Raw genomic sequence first — 14,504 nt, 5'->3', positions numbered from 1 at the left:
CCGTAACAGTTGGACATTAAAATTCACCTGCCCTGGATAAGGATTGATCCTTCAGACTCAGGATCTCCACTCAGATCTTTAACAGCCTGAGCTACTCCAACTCTCACCTCCATTGTGTTTCACAAAGCCTTTCACTCTCTCCTCTGGACAGCAGCCTTTAAAATTCACTGAGCCTTGATAAGGACCGAACCAGCGAACTCTGGATTTCCAACCAGTCCTCTTACAGCCTGAGTTGTGTAAAGAAAAAGTCAAAGCATAGTATGTCCTTTTTTTTAAATCATATTATAGTACGTCCTAAAAAAAAAGTTTAAAAAAATCACTGTGGTATATCCTAAAAAAAAGGTCAAAAGTATATGTCCTAGAAAAAATAGTGTATTATGTCAAAAAAATGTCAAAAGTATGTCCTAGAAAAAGTTATAGTATAGTATGTCCTAAAAAGTGCAAAAAAAGTCGTATGTCCTAAAAGTCTAAAAATCACAGTATAGTATGCCCTAAAAAAAGTAAAAAAAAAGTCAGTATAGTATGTCCTAAAAAGGTCATAGTATAGTATGTCCTAAGAAAGTCTAAAAGTCACAGCATACTATGTCCTAAAAAAGTAAAATAAAGTCAGTGTGGTATGTCCTAAAAAATGTCAAAAAATAGTTTGTCCTAAAAGTTGAAGATTTTCAGCCCCTATTTTGGACAAAGGCACTCAAAAGTCACCTGTTAAATTGCATATCCATAATGAAATGAAAATATCTCTGCAACCACAAGGTCTATTTGAATACTTTTGGTGTCATGGTAAAGGGAACACTTGTGAGATTTGTTAAGATGTGTAAATATCAGTATATGTGTTATATGTGAAGAGTAAATGAAGATGGCACACAGCACAAATGAAATATTTTGAGGTTCGCCTAAAAAAAAAAGCATATCCCTTTGGAATGATGCAGCAGCTCTAGACCTATCAAATCATAGTACAATATGTGAACATTAACTCTGCAAAGGTTGACTCTGATAAAGTGAAGCAGAACAATATTATAGAGGTTTTAGTACAGAAAATTCAAGATGTTTGCATGTGATTTTTGTCATGTACAATCCTATATCTTTCATTTTTGTTTCTGTAAATCCCTACTGATGTTTAGGATATACAACTGTCCGTTTCATTTTTTTCCTCTTATTTCCCACTCCAAACTGACCAATACACACCTACTACATTTGAACCTGAGTTTCTATTCTGTGCTTTGGAGGCCTGCATCTCCACGACGGCTTGGCCGATTTGAGTGATTGACACCTCGTTTGATTCATTAGAGCCAATAGAATGACGCTATACCCACCAAAACGAGAATGACAGCACTGTAAGCCAATCAAAGTCAGCAGAACGCATTGTGGGGCGATGTCGGCTGCTGTGAGTGGTCATTGTTTTGGTTCCCCCGGAACAAGTTTTTCCGCCCAGACTCATTTGAATGACGCACCACATCCGGTAAAACGGGAACTTAGTGTGATTGTACAGCAGAATGCGCTTTTCACAGCAAAAATAACAAGGTAAGAGAGATACTACAAATACATTTTGGTGAAAACATTTCTGTTGTTGTTGTTCTTTGGCCTGTAGCTCTTTGATGGTGTGTGGTAGAGTGCTTTGGTGCATACGTGTGGAGATGAATAGCATGTGTTCTGAATAACGTGTGGTCGAGTTAGAGCCCGAAATATACCGAGTGGGTCGGAATATCGGTGCTGTATGGAGTTATTGGAGTTAGTTGTTGTTGTTTATTTAGTTGTTGTTTGAGCTGTGTTTGGGGCAGATAAAAAGGGTTTTTACAGCCGTGTAGCCGAGGTTCTGCTGTTAAATTTGATGTGCAACATCACTATATTCTTCGTGACTCTCGGGTTTAACAGGTGTCCTAGTAAGAGGAATTAATTGGAGACAGCTGTTCAGAAGACAGGCTCTCTGCTTTCAAGACATAGGCTTAAACTCTATTAACCTATCAACATCCCTGAGGGGGACATGAATACCAGTATTACATTTCATGGCAGTCCAAGCATCAGATGGAAATATACAGAGAAAAATCACACACTTCATTTGGACAAAGGCATTCAAAATTCACTTAGTGTCAACTAGTATTGAACCCACAACATCAGAATCTCCCAACAGTTCTCAAATACCATGAGCTATTGAATTAGACAGCTATTCTGTCTTTCCTCTGAGTGTTCAGAGGTGCCCAAAACACATTAGACTTTTGGACTGAACACTCTACAAGACAGTTTGTTATTTTCTTTCTAGATATGTCTGCCCCAAAAACAAGTCCTTCAACAACTTTCTTATAAACAACTACAAATGGGTTCAGTGTTTGGACTTGATCATGGAACTTAAGGAATTACAAAGATCTGTTCATCACACTGAGCTACCTTTCTGCTACACATCCTGTGATCAATCTCATCCAGACAAAAGTGTGTCTTCACCTATAATCTGGTTTGGACTAAATTAACATGTAAACAATAAAAAGACACATAAAAAAATACATTTTATTGCCAAGTCAGGAGCTGATAGTTGACTTTTGGAAGAAGCAAGGGCCTTAATGTCAACAGGGCCTCAGTGTAGAGGGTGGATAGCTTCAAGTCCCATGGTGTCTATGTTACTGGCAGCCTGACCTGGGGGTTGCATACTGTTCCACCTCAGACACTTGAAGAAACTCCAAATATCCCCTCCAACACTAAGGATCCAGAATCTGTACAATTATAGGAATAAAAGTCAGACATTTTGACCACTTGTATCACATTAAAAAAAGAGGGAGATCTTTTTGCTGACAATAGTTGTGGACTCTAAATTGCCTCTAGACACACACAAATCTTACAAAAGCTGGCTCTGAACAAAAAGCATGAATTAAGGAACCTTGGTCATCTTTGACTATGACCTGTGCTTTTGAACCCCAAGTGAGAAACATCACCAAAAAGGCATTTTTCCATCTTCGAAACATTGCCCGTGTGCGACCTCATTTATCTAAAGACGACACCGAAAAACTCATTCCTGCTTTTATCTCCAGCAGACTTGACTACTGTAACACCGTGTTCTCAGGGCTTTCAAAAAATATTTAAACAAACTTCAGATGATCCAAAATGCAGCAATATGTTCATGTTTCCATGAACATAACTGATGATCTCTGCTGTACATTACTGCAGGGCTAATTCATGATGCAACAACACATGTAACTATGCGTACAGACACACAGAGTAATACCTCTGAGGTCAAATTACAGCTTCCCACCCGACAGCATAACAAGCACAGATTAACATCTCAAAGTGTTCCTAATTAGCAGAGCTGGTGCCCCTCTGACTCTAAAGTAACACTTCCAAACCACCGAGGCACCAGGCCAATCTGAGGTGTTAAGAAAATAAACTGTAAGGATGTAAACAGGTCAAACAGCAACACTTAATGAACTCGGTCAAGCTCAGAAAAAGTCTCAAAAAAATTTGAAGCTTGGAGCAGATTTTTATTTTTTCATTTCTTGCAGTCTCCTGTTCTCCCGTCATGCCTTGGGGGGAAAATTAAACTTTAAAGGTCCTTTACCTGGTTTTAAACTTAAACCTTATGATTGAAAATTCTGCTTAGCCATTATTGGTTGAACATTAAACTGTCAAAACTGAGCTAGATAGGACAGGATGCGTCTCTAAAAAATGGACTGTGATTGTTAGTAAGTACAGAATTAAGATCCAGAACTAAATGTATAAAATACCTTGTATAGTGTATGAAAATCTACTACTGCATATCATAGCCCCATAGTTTGCATCAATACACACAAAATGTTGCACATTGCAGAGAAAAATCTGCTTTTTTTCTGAATTAAAAGGAAAATTATTATTGTTTTCCATCTGCCTGATTCCATGTGAACGCAGTAACAAGGTCATTATCTCAGAATTATGAGATAAATTTTCAAAGATTCTGCTATTATTTTTCTGAATGAAAGATAATCTTGGTAATTCAGAAAAACTAGGTGAACCTTTACATTCTTAAGTGAATGCATCATGCTTCTGTATAATTCTGAGTAGCTGGCAGATATTCTAGATATGATGACCCTCTCAATTGCAGATCTAGTCGTAGATGGTGGTCTGATTGTCCTCGGCCTTCAAAGAGATTTGGAGCTCAAGCTGCAGTAACTGCATATTGGAGAATGAAGTCAGAGGGCCAGCACGATCAGCACTGCCACTTTCTATGGGTTGAAGAGTTTGGATCCAACTGTGAGTTTTTTTTAAAAAAAAAAAAAGATATATGAAGGATTAAGACAAATAAGTAAGTGAAAGGCTTTACTGTCTTGAATACATTTTCAACAAAGTGTTGTGTCTGTAGCTAAGATTTGTGCTATGTTTGGTGGCTCTTAAGTGTGGCACCAAACACTGTTTATGAATGACTAATATTTAGAACTGCAAACTTATTGGCTCATTTGAACAATACAAAATCTGGTCATAAAGCGCTGTAGGGATGACGTTTTTTCGCAGGCCAACCTAGCATCGTCCTGGTCCACTCACCAAATAGCCTCTGGGATTTTATAAAATTAGCTCTGTGGAAAAAAAAGTTTTTGATAAAAACACGTTTGTTCAGCAAGATAATCTGCACAAATGAATATGACTTTATGATTTCTGAAGTGTAAATGCAATTGCCAGAAGTAACCAGCTTCACAGTTGTTTGCCTCCACAAACCGGTCAAGTTGCAGTTTACATCCATGTGTGTCCAAACTCATGTAGTCATGACAGCTGACAACGCCTCAAATGTGGATTTTGCTGCAAAGAAGCTTCAAACTCTACAACATGGATGCTTCACACACATCAGTTTCAAGGTGGACACCCAAGTTTAGTGTCACCAATTCAGTATCTGACCAAGCATCTCCTCTTCTGTCCCTGAGATACGGAGTAGAATAATGGTCAAAAAAGTGTTTTGCAGAACATTATGATGTCGCAGTGAAGTTGACCTTTGACCTTTTGGATTTAAAATGTCATCACTTCATTATTTTATCCTCATTTGTGTAAAGATTTGTGATAATTAGCGTATGAATTCTAGAACTATGGTCACAGGGACTTTGGCCCTTGACCACCAAAATCTAATCGTTCATTCGAGACCCATTGACTTCAAGACACCGGAACCAAGAGATCAAAAATGCTAATTCGTTTTTGAGTTTCAGGACTCATTTCTGCCTCTATTAAAGGTCCTGTGAAAGAATGTTCTGAAACTCTGCAAGCCGTCGGACTGGGTTTAAGGAGTCCTCCTGCATGATAAGTTAAAGAGCTCGACAGGAACATATACACCAGCTAAAAAGATCTTGTCCTGGTAACCCAAAAGTTACTGGTTAAACTTTATTAAGAATGTGAAAGTGACAACATCTCTTCCAGGTATTGGAAAAATGGGAGGGCAGTGTTGGAGGATAAATTAACAGTCTAGCAGACAATTTAATCATTTCTCTTGACCCCACCTCCTCCCTGATGGACAGCACAGAGGGCCCTCTGCTCTGCTTCCCCAACCTCAACTCCTCCTGCAGGCGTCTGCTGCGCCCTCGCTCTGACACTGCTCTGCTCTACATCCTGCTGGCCTTTGTCTCTCTGCTCACTGTAACTCTCAACGTGCTCGTCATCATCTCCATCTCCCACTTCCGGCAGCTCCACACCGCGACCAACACCCTGCTCCTGTCTCTGGCTGTGTCCGACCTGGTGGTGGGGCTGCTGGGGATGCCCATCGAGGGCCTGCGCTACATGGAGACATGCTGGCTGCTGGGGAGGCTGCTGTGTGCTCTGACTCCTTATGTTTCTTACTGCATGCTCTCTGCCTCTGTGGGCAGCATGGTGCAAATATCCATAGATCGTTATCTGGCTATCTGTGACCCACTGCTCTATTCCTCTAAGATCACCCTGCACAGAGTTCAAATATCAATTTGTTTATGCTGGGCCTGCTCTCTTCTCTACAACGGGTGTATCCTAATGGGACACTTAGGGCAGCCAGACAGGTTCAGCTCCTGCCACGGGGAGTGTGTGGTGGTCATCAGCCACACCTCAGGAACTGTTGATCTCTTTTTTACATTTGTCGGGCCCTGTACTGTCATGGTTGTTCTCTATATGAGGGTGTTTGTGGTTGCCATCTCTCAGATGCGTGTCATTCGGCTGCAGACTGCTGCTACCGCTGGCACTGCAGCTCCAACCGCTAAAAAATCAGAGAGGAAGGCAGCCAGGACTCTTGGCATTGTGATAGCTGTGTTTCTATTGTGCTTCTGCCCGTATTACTATCCCGCTCTAGCAGGAGAAGACACCTCCACGAGCTTGTCTTATTATGCTCTGTTGTCTTGGATCATGTTGTTGAACTCCTGTGCAAACCCTCTGATTTATGCTCTGTTTTACCCCTGGTTTAGAAAAGCTATCAAACTCATCTTCACCCTCAGGATACTGCGGCCTCACTCCAGGGAGGATAAATTACTGTAGACAGGGCTGAAATGATCTGTTAACTGTGATTTTTCAGTGTTTAGGAAACTTTGGAAACCAGACTGTCCTGCTGCAGAAACACAGAAACACTCTACAGTGGCCTCAAGCACAGAGTTCCTAAGTTTGTCACACACACATGAACACACACCTCATATCTGAGTGAAGAGCATTATGTGCCTTCTTGAAGCAAATGACTGCTAATTGACCTTGACTGAAATGCTGTATTGACATATTAGCTATATTCTGTCTTGCTTTCCAGAATGTCACAAGCACCAACAAATCATATGAAAAGTTAATGTAAATATGTCTTTGTGGTTTAGTCTCTTGTGATCACTATATGTAGCTTTTGTGCACTCGTCTTGCCTGCTGTGCTGTTAAAAAGAACCAGATCGATGTTGTGCTTTATCTCTGCCATGTTTAATTTAACTGCTTTCAAATGCAATTCTTTCCTTGCTGGAAGTCTGTTTCTGCCACCACCATGCAGCAAACTGCCAAAAAATTAATTAAAAGTCACATTAGATATAAATGTCCAAAGACTTACTGATTTGGCAGCTACAGTGATTAGGAAATGGTTACAAAACGTTTGAGCCTGATAAAAAAACATTAATTTGAAATGGAAGAAAGCCAAATAATAAGAATATAAAACACACATCCTCCTCTCCAACAGGCCCAACTAACAATACATAAGAGAGGTGGAGCAATGTGATTTTTACACAGTCGTTCTTTTGGTATAAATCTGTAAAAGTATTTAACTGTCAGGAATGGATTTGATGAACAAGTATTCACTTTCTTGATAAATAAATATCAGCAAACCTGCTGCATTGTCCCACACTCACACAGCATGCACATTGTGGCTGTAGCAACATGGAGGCCTTGCCGCACTCCTAACAGTGGAGACTACAGTTGACTCCAGAGGATGATCGATGCCTCTTTATCCAGCAAAACCAAAACATGACCAATTAATTCTGATCAAATGCTACCTAATTATGCATTAATGGAAACTTCTTTATTACAGACACGTCAGCTCAAATGTCTTCTGTGACACTGAAAACAAGAAAACTGAGCTCAAACTGTTTAACATAATAAAAACGATGCACCTCTCTTTACTCAAACACTGCTGAGAAAAGTTGCCAATAACTCCACACTTTTAGAGGGGCGTTAACAGTATATCCCTTTGAATTTTATTTGGTAAATGCTTCTGTCAAAGTAATTTGATTACAAATTGCATCTTTTTTTTCTTCACAGTAAGCTTGGTGGACTTTTTTATTGACTCAAGACCATGTTTGCATAGTGTGGAGTAAAAGCAAAATATAAAATCTAATAATGCACACTGACAATTTTGGATATTTATCTGCCTTTTGTGATGTTGTATTCCATTTAGATTTGTCCATTCAATGCTTTTAGCTGCTTTTAAATAACCGTTTGAGCCTTTTGGTGCTTTGATTAGTGGCTACAGTGCATAAAATCTGTTCAGCATTTTTTGTTTATACCTTTGCAATGGAAAAAATAGGCCTTCTTGTTGCTAACACATGCTATACAAACCCAAACCCAATACACACATAAAGCTAAACACAAATGAACCTGGGGTCAATGCAGTAATAAATATAGGCTTCTCCTATTAGAGGGAAATCACAGACATCATTGCTAATATGAGAGATTTAGCAGGCGGTCATGATGATGTCAGATCTGGTCTGATTATCAGATTAGTCCCTTTATTCTCAGGCCATTGACCTGTGTACTTGATTAATCTCTGGAAATTGGAACAGTACCAAGTGAGGTTAAAATTGCTAAAATTCTACCTGTGTTTAAATCCGGAGATGGAAGTTCATTTAACAACTTCTGTCCTGTTTCTGTCTTTGCTTGTTTTTCAAAGATTTTGGTGAAACTGGTTTACAATATAATTATAAAACATCCTGTATGGACAGCAGTATGGATTTAGGAAAACCTACTCTGCAGATATGGCTTTGTTTTAACTGGTTGACAAAATTCACACTCCTTTAAATAGCAACAGATAGGAATATTTCTTGACATATCTAAAGCTTTCAACACTTTTAATCATGATATCTAACTCCAGTAATTGTTATATTATTGCTTTATTGGAAGTATGTCTTTAAATTACATTCATAATCAACAACAGTTTGTTAACATTAATGGACGGACATCTGATGGGGCCAAAACAACAGGCGGAGTCCCACAGGGATCTATTACAGGACCTCTACTATTCCTTATTTATATCAAGGACCTAGCTGTAGAGTCACCCTCCATGGTGACACTCCTCCCAGTACTTCTGCTGATAATACCAATTTATTTCTCTCACATACTAATTTCTCTGTACTTATTGCCAAAGCTGACTTTGATTTAGAGAGAATTTCTTGATTTCCGATTTCAAAAGCTGAATTTTATTTCAATATTCCCAAATTTAAAATCCCCAAATCCATGTTTTAGAATTAAAAAAATATATATTCTTTGACTTGAATTTTTGGATCTGAATTTGACCTATGAAATTTGACCAGTGCTCTGTTTACATATTTTTTAATTTGAATTTTGAGATTTGAATTTGATTATTTAATTTTAGCCTCAATCCAGTTTTTTTTTTTAAAAAGGCAACTCAAAGCCGATTGACCAAGTCAACATCAAATGCGGCATATACCAAGGAGATGCACTGTCACCACTGCTGTTCTGCATAGGCTTGAACCCCCTCAGTCAGTTCATCAAGAAGACTGGCTATGGATACCGATTACAAAGTGGAGTAACAATCAACCACCTGCTCTACATGGATGCCAGCAAGCTGTACGCCAAGAATGAGCGAGAAATCAACTCACTGATCCACACCAACAGGATCTACGGCAAGGACATAGGGATGTCATTCGGATTGGACAACTGTCTGAGATGATCAGAATTGAAGGAGTTGAACTACCAGAGGGCAACATAGAAGATATCCAGGACTGCCACAAGTACCTCGGGATCCCGCAGGCTAATGGAAATCATGAGGAGGCCGCAAGAAGTCCACCACAATCAAATACCTCCAGAGAGTAAGGCGAGTCATGAGAAGTCAGCTGAATGGTCAGAACAAGGTCAGAGCCATCAGCAGGTACGCAATGCCAGTCATCAGATACCCAGCTGGGATCATAAGCTGACCAAAGGAGGCGATGGAAGCCACAGATGTCAAGACAAAAAAGCTCCTCACCATGCATGGATGGTTCCACCCCAAGTCCAGCGCCCTGAGGCTATACACTAAGCAGAAAGAGGGAGGCCAAGGACTAGTGAGTATCAGAGCCACTATCCAGGATGAAACATCCAATATCCAGGAATACATCAAGAAGATGGCTCAAAAGGATGAGCTGATACGTGAATGCCTCAGACAACAGAAACCTGATGAGAGCAAAGAAGTGGAGGAGCAAACAACATGGAGGGATAAGCCTCCACATAGACATACCACTGTCAGATCACGGAAGTGGCTGATATCAAGAAGACCTACCAGTGGCTGGAGAATGCTGGACTGACAGACAGCACAAAGACACTAATCATCGCAGCACAAGAACAGACCCTAAGCACAAGGGCCATAGAGGCCAGGGTCTACCACAGCAGATCAGACCCAAGGTGCAGGCTGTGCAAGGATGTACCTGAGACGATCCAGCACATAGTGGCGGGTTGTAAAATGCAGGCAGGATCAGTGTACATGGAGAGACACAACCAAGTGGCTGAATAGTGTACAGGAACATCTGCACCCAGTGTGGACTCTAAGTACCCAAATCCTGATGGGACACACCACTAACCGGGCTAAGATCTTGTGGGACTTCAGCTTCCAGACTGACAAACAGCTGCTTGATAACCAACCGGACATAATGGTGGTTGACAAACACCAGAACTAGAACAGATGTGGTCGAAGGTCGAAGTTGACGTGGTCCCCGTGGCAGTAGGAGCACTCGGGGCAGTGACCCCCAAACTGGGAGAGTGACTCTGGCAGATTCCAGGATTAACATCTGAAGCTTCAGTCCAGAAGTATGCAGAGCCCTGAAACTCCTAGGCCTCTGGTAGAGGACCCGAGCTTGAGGATGACACAGACACCACCCTAAGAGGGTGAGAGGGTGATAATGTAATATATGTTGGTCTTTTTTTAATTAAGCTTTTGAAATTGCTGAATTTAGAACAAATTGTTTCAGATACATGGTTTCCAAAGTAAAATATTTCAATGCTATGAATTCAGTGGTGTTTAAATTTCAATATTAAGTGGTTGTTAGAATTAAAATGTTTCTGTATCTTATGTGCTGCTATAGGTTCAGCTATAGAACAGCTATATTCAAATTACAGTCTACTGTACCAAACTTTGAAGTATAGGTTTGTTTACTTTGTTTACTTTAGTTGATAATGTGACTTTTTTATCTGCTTATAATGCTTATTGAGGTGAGATGTCTTTAATAAGCCTCTAGGATGTTTCTTAAATCGCAGCTGCAAAACTCACCTCATCCTTTGTTGTATTTCTGCTGCATTGTTTAATTGTGCAAATAAATGAATCAAATTTAAAATATCAAAAGTAAATGATGAATAAAAAACAAATTGCAGGGGGGAAGAGGGAAAAGTGATGACAGTGATGAAGAGGGCGAGAGGTTGCATCATTCATCAGGTGTTTGGAACAGCTGGGAGGGCGGGTTTGATAAGGATAAATCAACTGTCTGATGGGGAGTTCAATCTGTTCCCTCCCCCGTGATGGACAGCACAGAGGGCCCTCTGCTCTGCTTCCCCAACCTCAACTCCTCCTGCAGGCGTCTGCTGCGCCCTCGCTCTGACACTGCTCTGCTCTACACCCTGCTGGCCTTCGTCTCTCTGCTCACTGTGACTCTCAACCTGCTCGTCATCATCTCCATCTCCCACTTCCGGCAGCTCCACACCCCGACCAACACCCTGCTCCTGTCTCTGGCTGTGTCCGACCTGGTGGTGGGGCTGCTGGTGATGCCCATCGAGGGCCTGCGCTACATGGAGACGTGCTGGCTGCTGGGGAGGCTGCTGTGTGCTCTGACTCCTTATGTTTCTTACTGCATGCTCTCTGCCTCTGTGGGCAACATGGTGCTCATATCCATAGACCGTTATCTGGCTATCTGTGACCCACTGCTCTATTCCTCTAAGATCACCCTGCACAGAGTTCAAATATCAATCTGTTTATGCTGGGCCTGCTCTCTTCTCTACAACGGGTGTATCCTAATGGGACACTTAGGGCAGCCAGACAGGTTCAGCTCCTGCCACGGGGAGTGTGTGGTGGTCATCAGCCACACCTCAGGCACGCTAGATCTCTTCTTCTCATTTGTCGGGCCCTGTACTGTCATGGTTGTTCTCTATATGAGGGTTTTTGTGGTTGCCATCTCTCAGATGCGTGTCATTCGGTTGCAGACTGCTGCTACCACTGGCACTGCAGCTCCAACCGCTAAAAAATCAGAGAGGAAGGCAGCCAGGACTCTTGGCATTGTGATAGCTGTGTTTCTATTGTGCTTCTGCCCATATTACTATCCCGCTCTAGCAGGAGAAGACACCTCCACGAGCTTGTCTTATTATGCTCTGTTGTCTTGGATCATGTTGTTGAACTCCTGTGCAAACCCTCTGATTTATGCTCTGTTTTACCCCTGGTTTAGAAAAGCTATCAAACTCATCTTCACCCTCAGGATACTGCAGCCTCACTCCAGGGAGGATAAATTACTGTAGACAGGGCTGAAATGATCAGTTAACTGTCATTTTTCAGTGTTTAGGAAACTTTGGAAACCAGACTGTCCTGCTGCAGAAACACAGAAACACTCTACAGTGGCCTCAAGCACAGAGTTCCTAAGTTTATCACACACACATGAACACACACCTCATATCTGAGTGAAGAGCATTATGTGCCTTCTTGAAGCAAATGACCTTGACTGAAATACTGTATTTTGACATATTAGCTATATTCTGTCTTGCGTTCCAGAATGTCACAAGCACCAACAAATCATATGAAAAGTTAATGTAAATATGAGCACAAACAACATGCATGATGTGTGGACAGTCTTTGATTGTGTTACAATATAATAAATGTACACAAAAATTAACAGACCTGTCATTAGGCTTCTTTGTATTGCACAGATCCTGTTAAGTCTTTGTGGTTTAGTCTCTTGTGATCACTATATGTAGCTTTTGTGCACTCGTCTTGCCTGCTGTGCTGTTAAAAAGAACCAGATCGATGTGCTTTATCTCTGCCATATTTAATTTAACTGGTTTCAAATGCAGTTCTTTCCTTGCTGGAAATCACTGTCTGTTTCTGCCACCACCATGCAGCAAACTGCCAAAAAAATAATTAAAAGTCACATTAGATATAAATGTCAAAAGACTTACTGATTTGCCAGCTACAGTGATTAGGAAATGGTTACAAAACGTTTGAGCCTGATAAAAAAACATTAATTTGAAATGGAAGAAAGCCGAATAATAAGAAAATAAAACACACACCCTCCTCTCCAACAGGCCCAACTAACAATACATAAGAGAGGTGGAACAATGTGATTTTTACGAGGTCGTTCTTTTGGTATAAATCTGTAACAGTATTAAACTGTCAGGAATGGATTTGATGAACAAGTATTCACTTTCTTGATAAATAAATATCAGGAAACCTGCTGCATTGTCCCGCACTCACACAGCATGCACATTGTGGCTGTAGCAACATGGAGGCGTCGCCACACTCCTAACAGTTGAGACTACAGTTGACTCCAGAGGATGATCGATGCCTCTTTATTCAGCAAAACCAAAACATGACCAATTAATTCTGATCAAATGCTACCTAATTATGCATTAATGGAAACTTCTATATTACGGACATGTCAGCTCAAATGTCTTCTGTGACACTGAAAACAAGAAAACTGAGCTCAAACTTCTCTCTGTTTAACATAATAAAAACAATGCACCTCTCTTTACTCAAACACTGCTGAGAAAAGTTGCCAATAACTCCACACTTTTAGAGGGGCGTTAACAGTACATCCCTTTGAATTTTATTTGGTAAATGCTTCTGTCAAAGTAATTTGATTACAAATTGCATCTTTTTTTCTTTACAGTAAGCTTGGTGGACTTTTTTATTGACTCATGATCATGTTTGCATAGTGTGGAGTAAAAGCAAAATATAAAATCTAATAATGCACACTGACAATTTTGGATATTTATCTGCCTTTTGTGATGTTGTATTCCATTTAGATTTGTCCATTCAATGCTTTTAGCTGCTTTTAAATAACCGTTTGAGCCTTTTGGTGCTTTGATTAGTGGCTACAGTGCATAAAATCTGATCAGCATTTTTTGTTTATACCTTTGCAATGGAAAAACATAGGCCTTCTTGGTGCTAACACATGCTATACAAACCCAAACCCAATACACACCTAAAGCTAAACATAAATGAACATGAGGTCAATGCAGTAATAAATATAGGCTTGTCCTATTGAGAGGGAAATCACAGACATTATTGCTAATATGAGAGATTTAGCAGGCGGTCATGATGATGTCAGATCTGGTCTGATTATCAAATTAGTCCCTTTATTCTCAGGCCATTGACCTGTGTACTTGCTTAATCTCTGGAAATTGGAACAGTACCAAGTGAGATTAAAATTGCTAAAATTCTACCTGTGTTTAAATCCGGAGATGGAATTTCATTTAACAACTTCTGTCCTGTTTCTGTCTTTGCTTGTTTTTCAAAGACTTTGGTGAAACTAGTTTACAATATAATTATAAAACATCCTGTATGGACAGCAGTATGGATTTAGGAAAACCTACTCTGCAGATATGGCTTTATTTTAACTGGTTGACAAAATTCACACTCCTTTAAATGGCAACAGATATGCTTTAGGAATAATTCTTGACATTTCCAAAGCTTTCAACACTTTTAATCATGATATCTAACTCCAGTAATTGTTATATTATTGCTTTATTGGACATATGTCTTTAAATTACATTCATAATCAACAACAGTTTGTTAACATTAATGGATAGACATCTGATGGGGCCAAAACAACAGGCGGAGTCCCACAGGGATCTATTACAGGACCTCTACTATTCCTTATTTATATCAAGGACCTAGCTGT

The 14,504-nt window shown here is 40.3% G+C and overlaps 2 protein-coding genes and 1 long non-coding RNA gene across 3 annotated transcripts in view; 2 read left to right on the top strand and 1 right to left on the bottom strand.

Moving 5' to 3' along the window:
- Positions 1-2,506: 2,506 nt before the first annotated feature.
- Positions 2,507-14,504, bottom strand: part of LOC117254697 (uncharacterized) — a 29,688-nt gene continuing 17,690 nt past the window's right edge. Inside the window, exon 3 of the long non-coding RNA XR_004501498.2 lies at positions 2,507-2,702. This is a non-coding gene — a long non-coding RNA (uncharacterized LOC117254697). The remainder of the gene's footprint in view (positions 2,703-14,504) is intronic.
- On the top strand, positions 5,446-6,432 carry LOC144461927 (trace amine-associated receptor 13c-like). The gene has a single exon (XM_078165870.1). The coding sequence runs from the start codon at positions 5,446-5,448 to the stop codon at positions 6,430-6,432; it is 987 nt and encodes a 328-aa protein (XP_078021996.1).
- Positions 11,084-12,497, top strand: LOC144461900 (trace amine-associated receptor 13c-like). The gene has a single exon (XM_078165794.1). It carries the CDS (start codon positions 11,140-11,142, stop codon positions 12,124-12,126), a length of 987 nt encoding a protein of 328 aa, XP_078021920.1. The 5' UTR covers positions 11,084-11,139; the 3' UTR covers positions 12,127-12,497.

This window comes from Epinephelus lanceolatus, chromosome 24 (assembly GCF_041903045.1).
Source record: "Epinephelus lanceolatus isolate andai-2023 chromosome 24, ASM4190304v1, whole genome shotgun sequence".
NCBI classification, from domain to species: domain Eukaryota; kingdom Metazoa; phylum Chordata; class Actinopteri; order Perciformes; family Serranidae; genus Epinephelus; species Epinephelus lanceolatus.
Note: the sequence above shows the minus strand (reverse complement) of the source record. Positions and strands in the feature narration are given on the sequence as shown.

Excerpts from the sequence above, each read along its gene's own strand:
- LOC144461900 (XM_078165794.1), top strand. The coding sequence starts at position 11,140 with ATGGACAGCACAGAGGGCCCTCTGCTCTGCTTCCCCAACCTCAACTCC.
- LOC144461927 (XM_078165870.1), top strand. The coding sequence starts at position 5,446 with ATGGACAGCACAGAGGGCCCTCTGCTCTGCTTCCCCAACCTCAACTCC.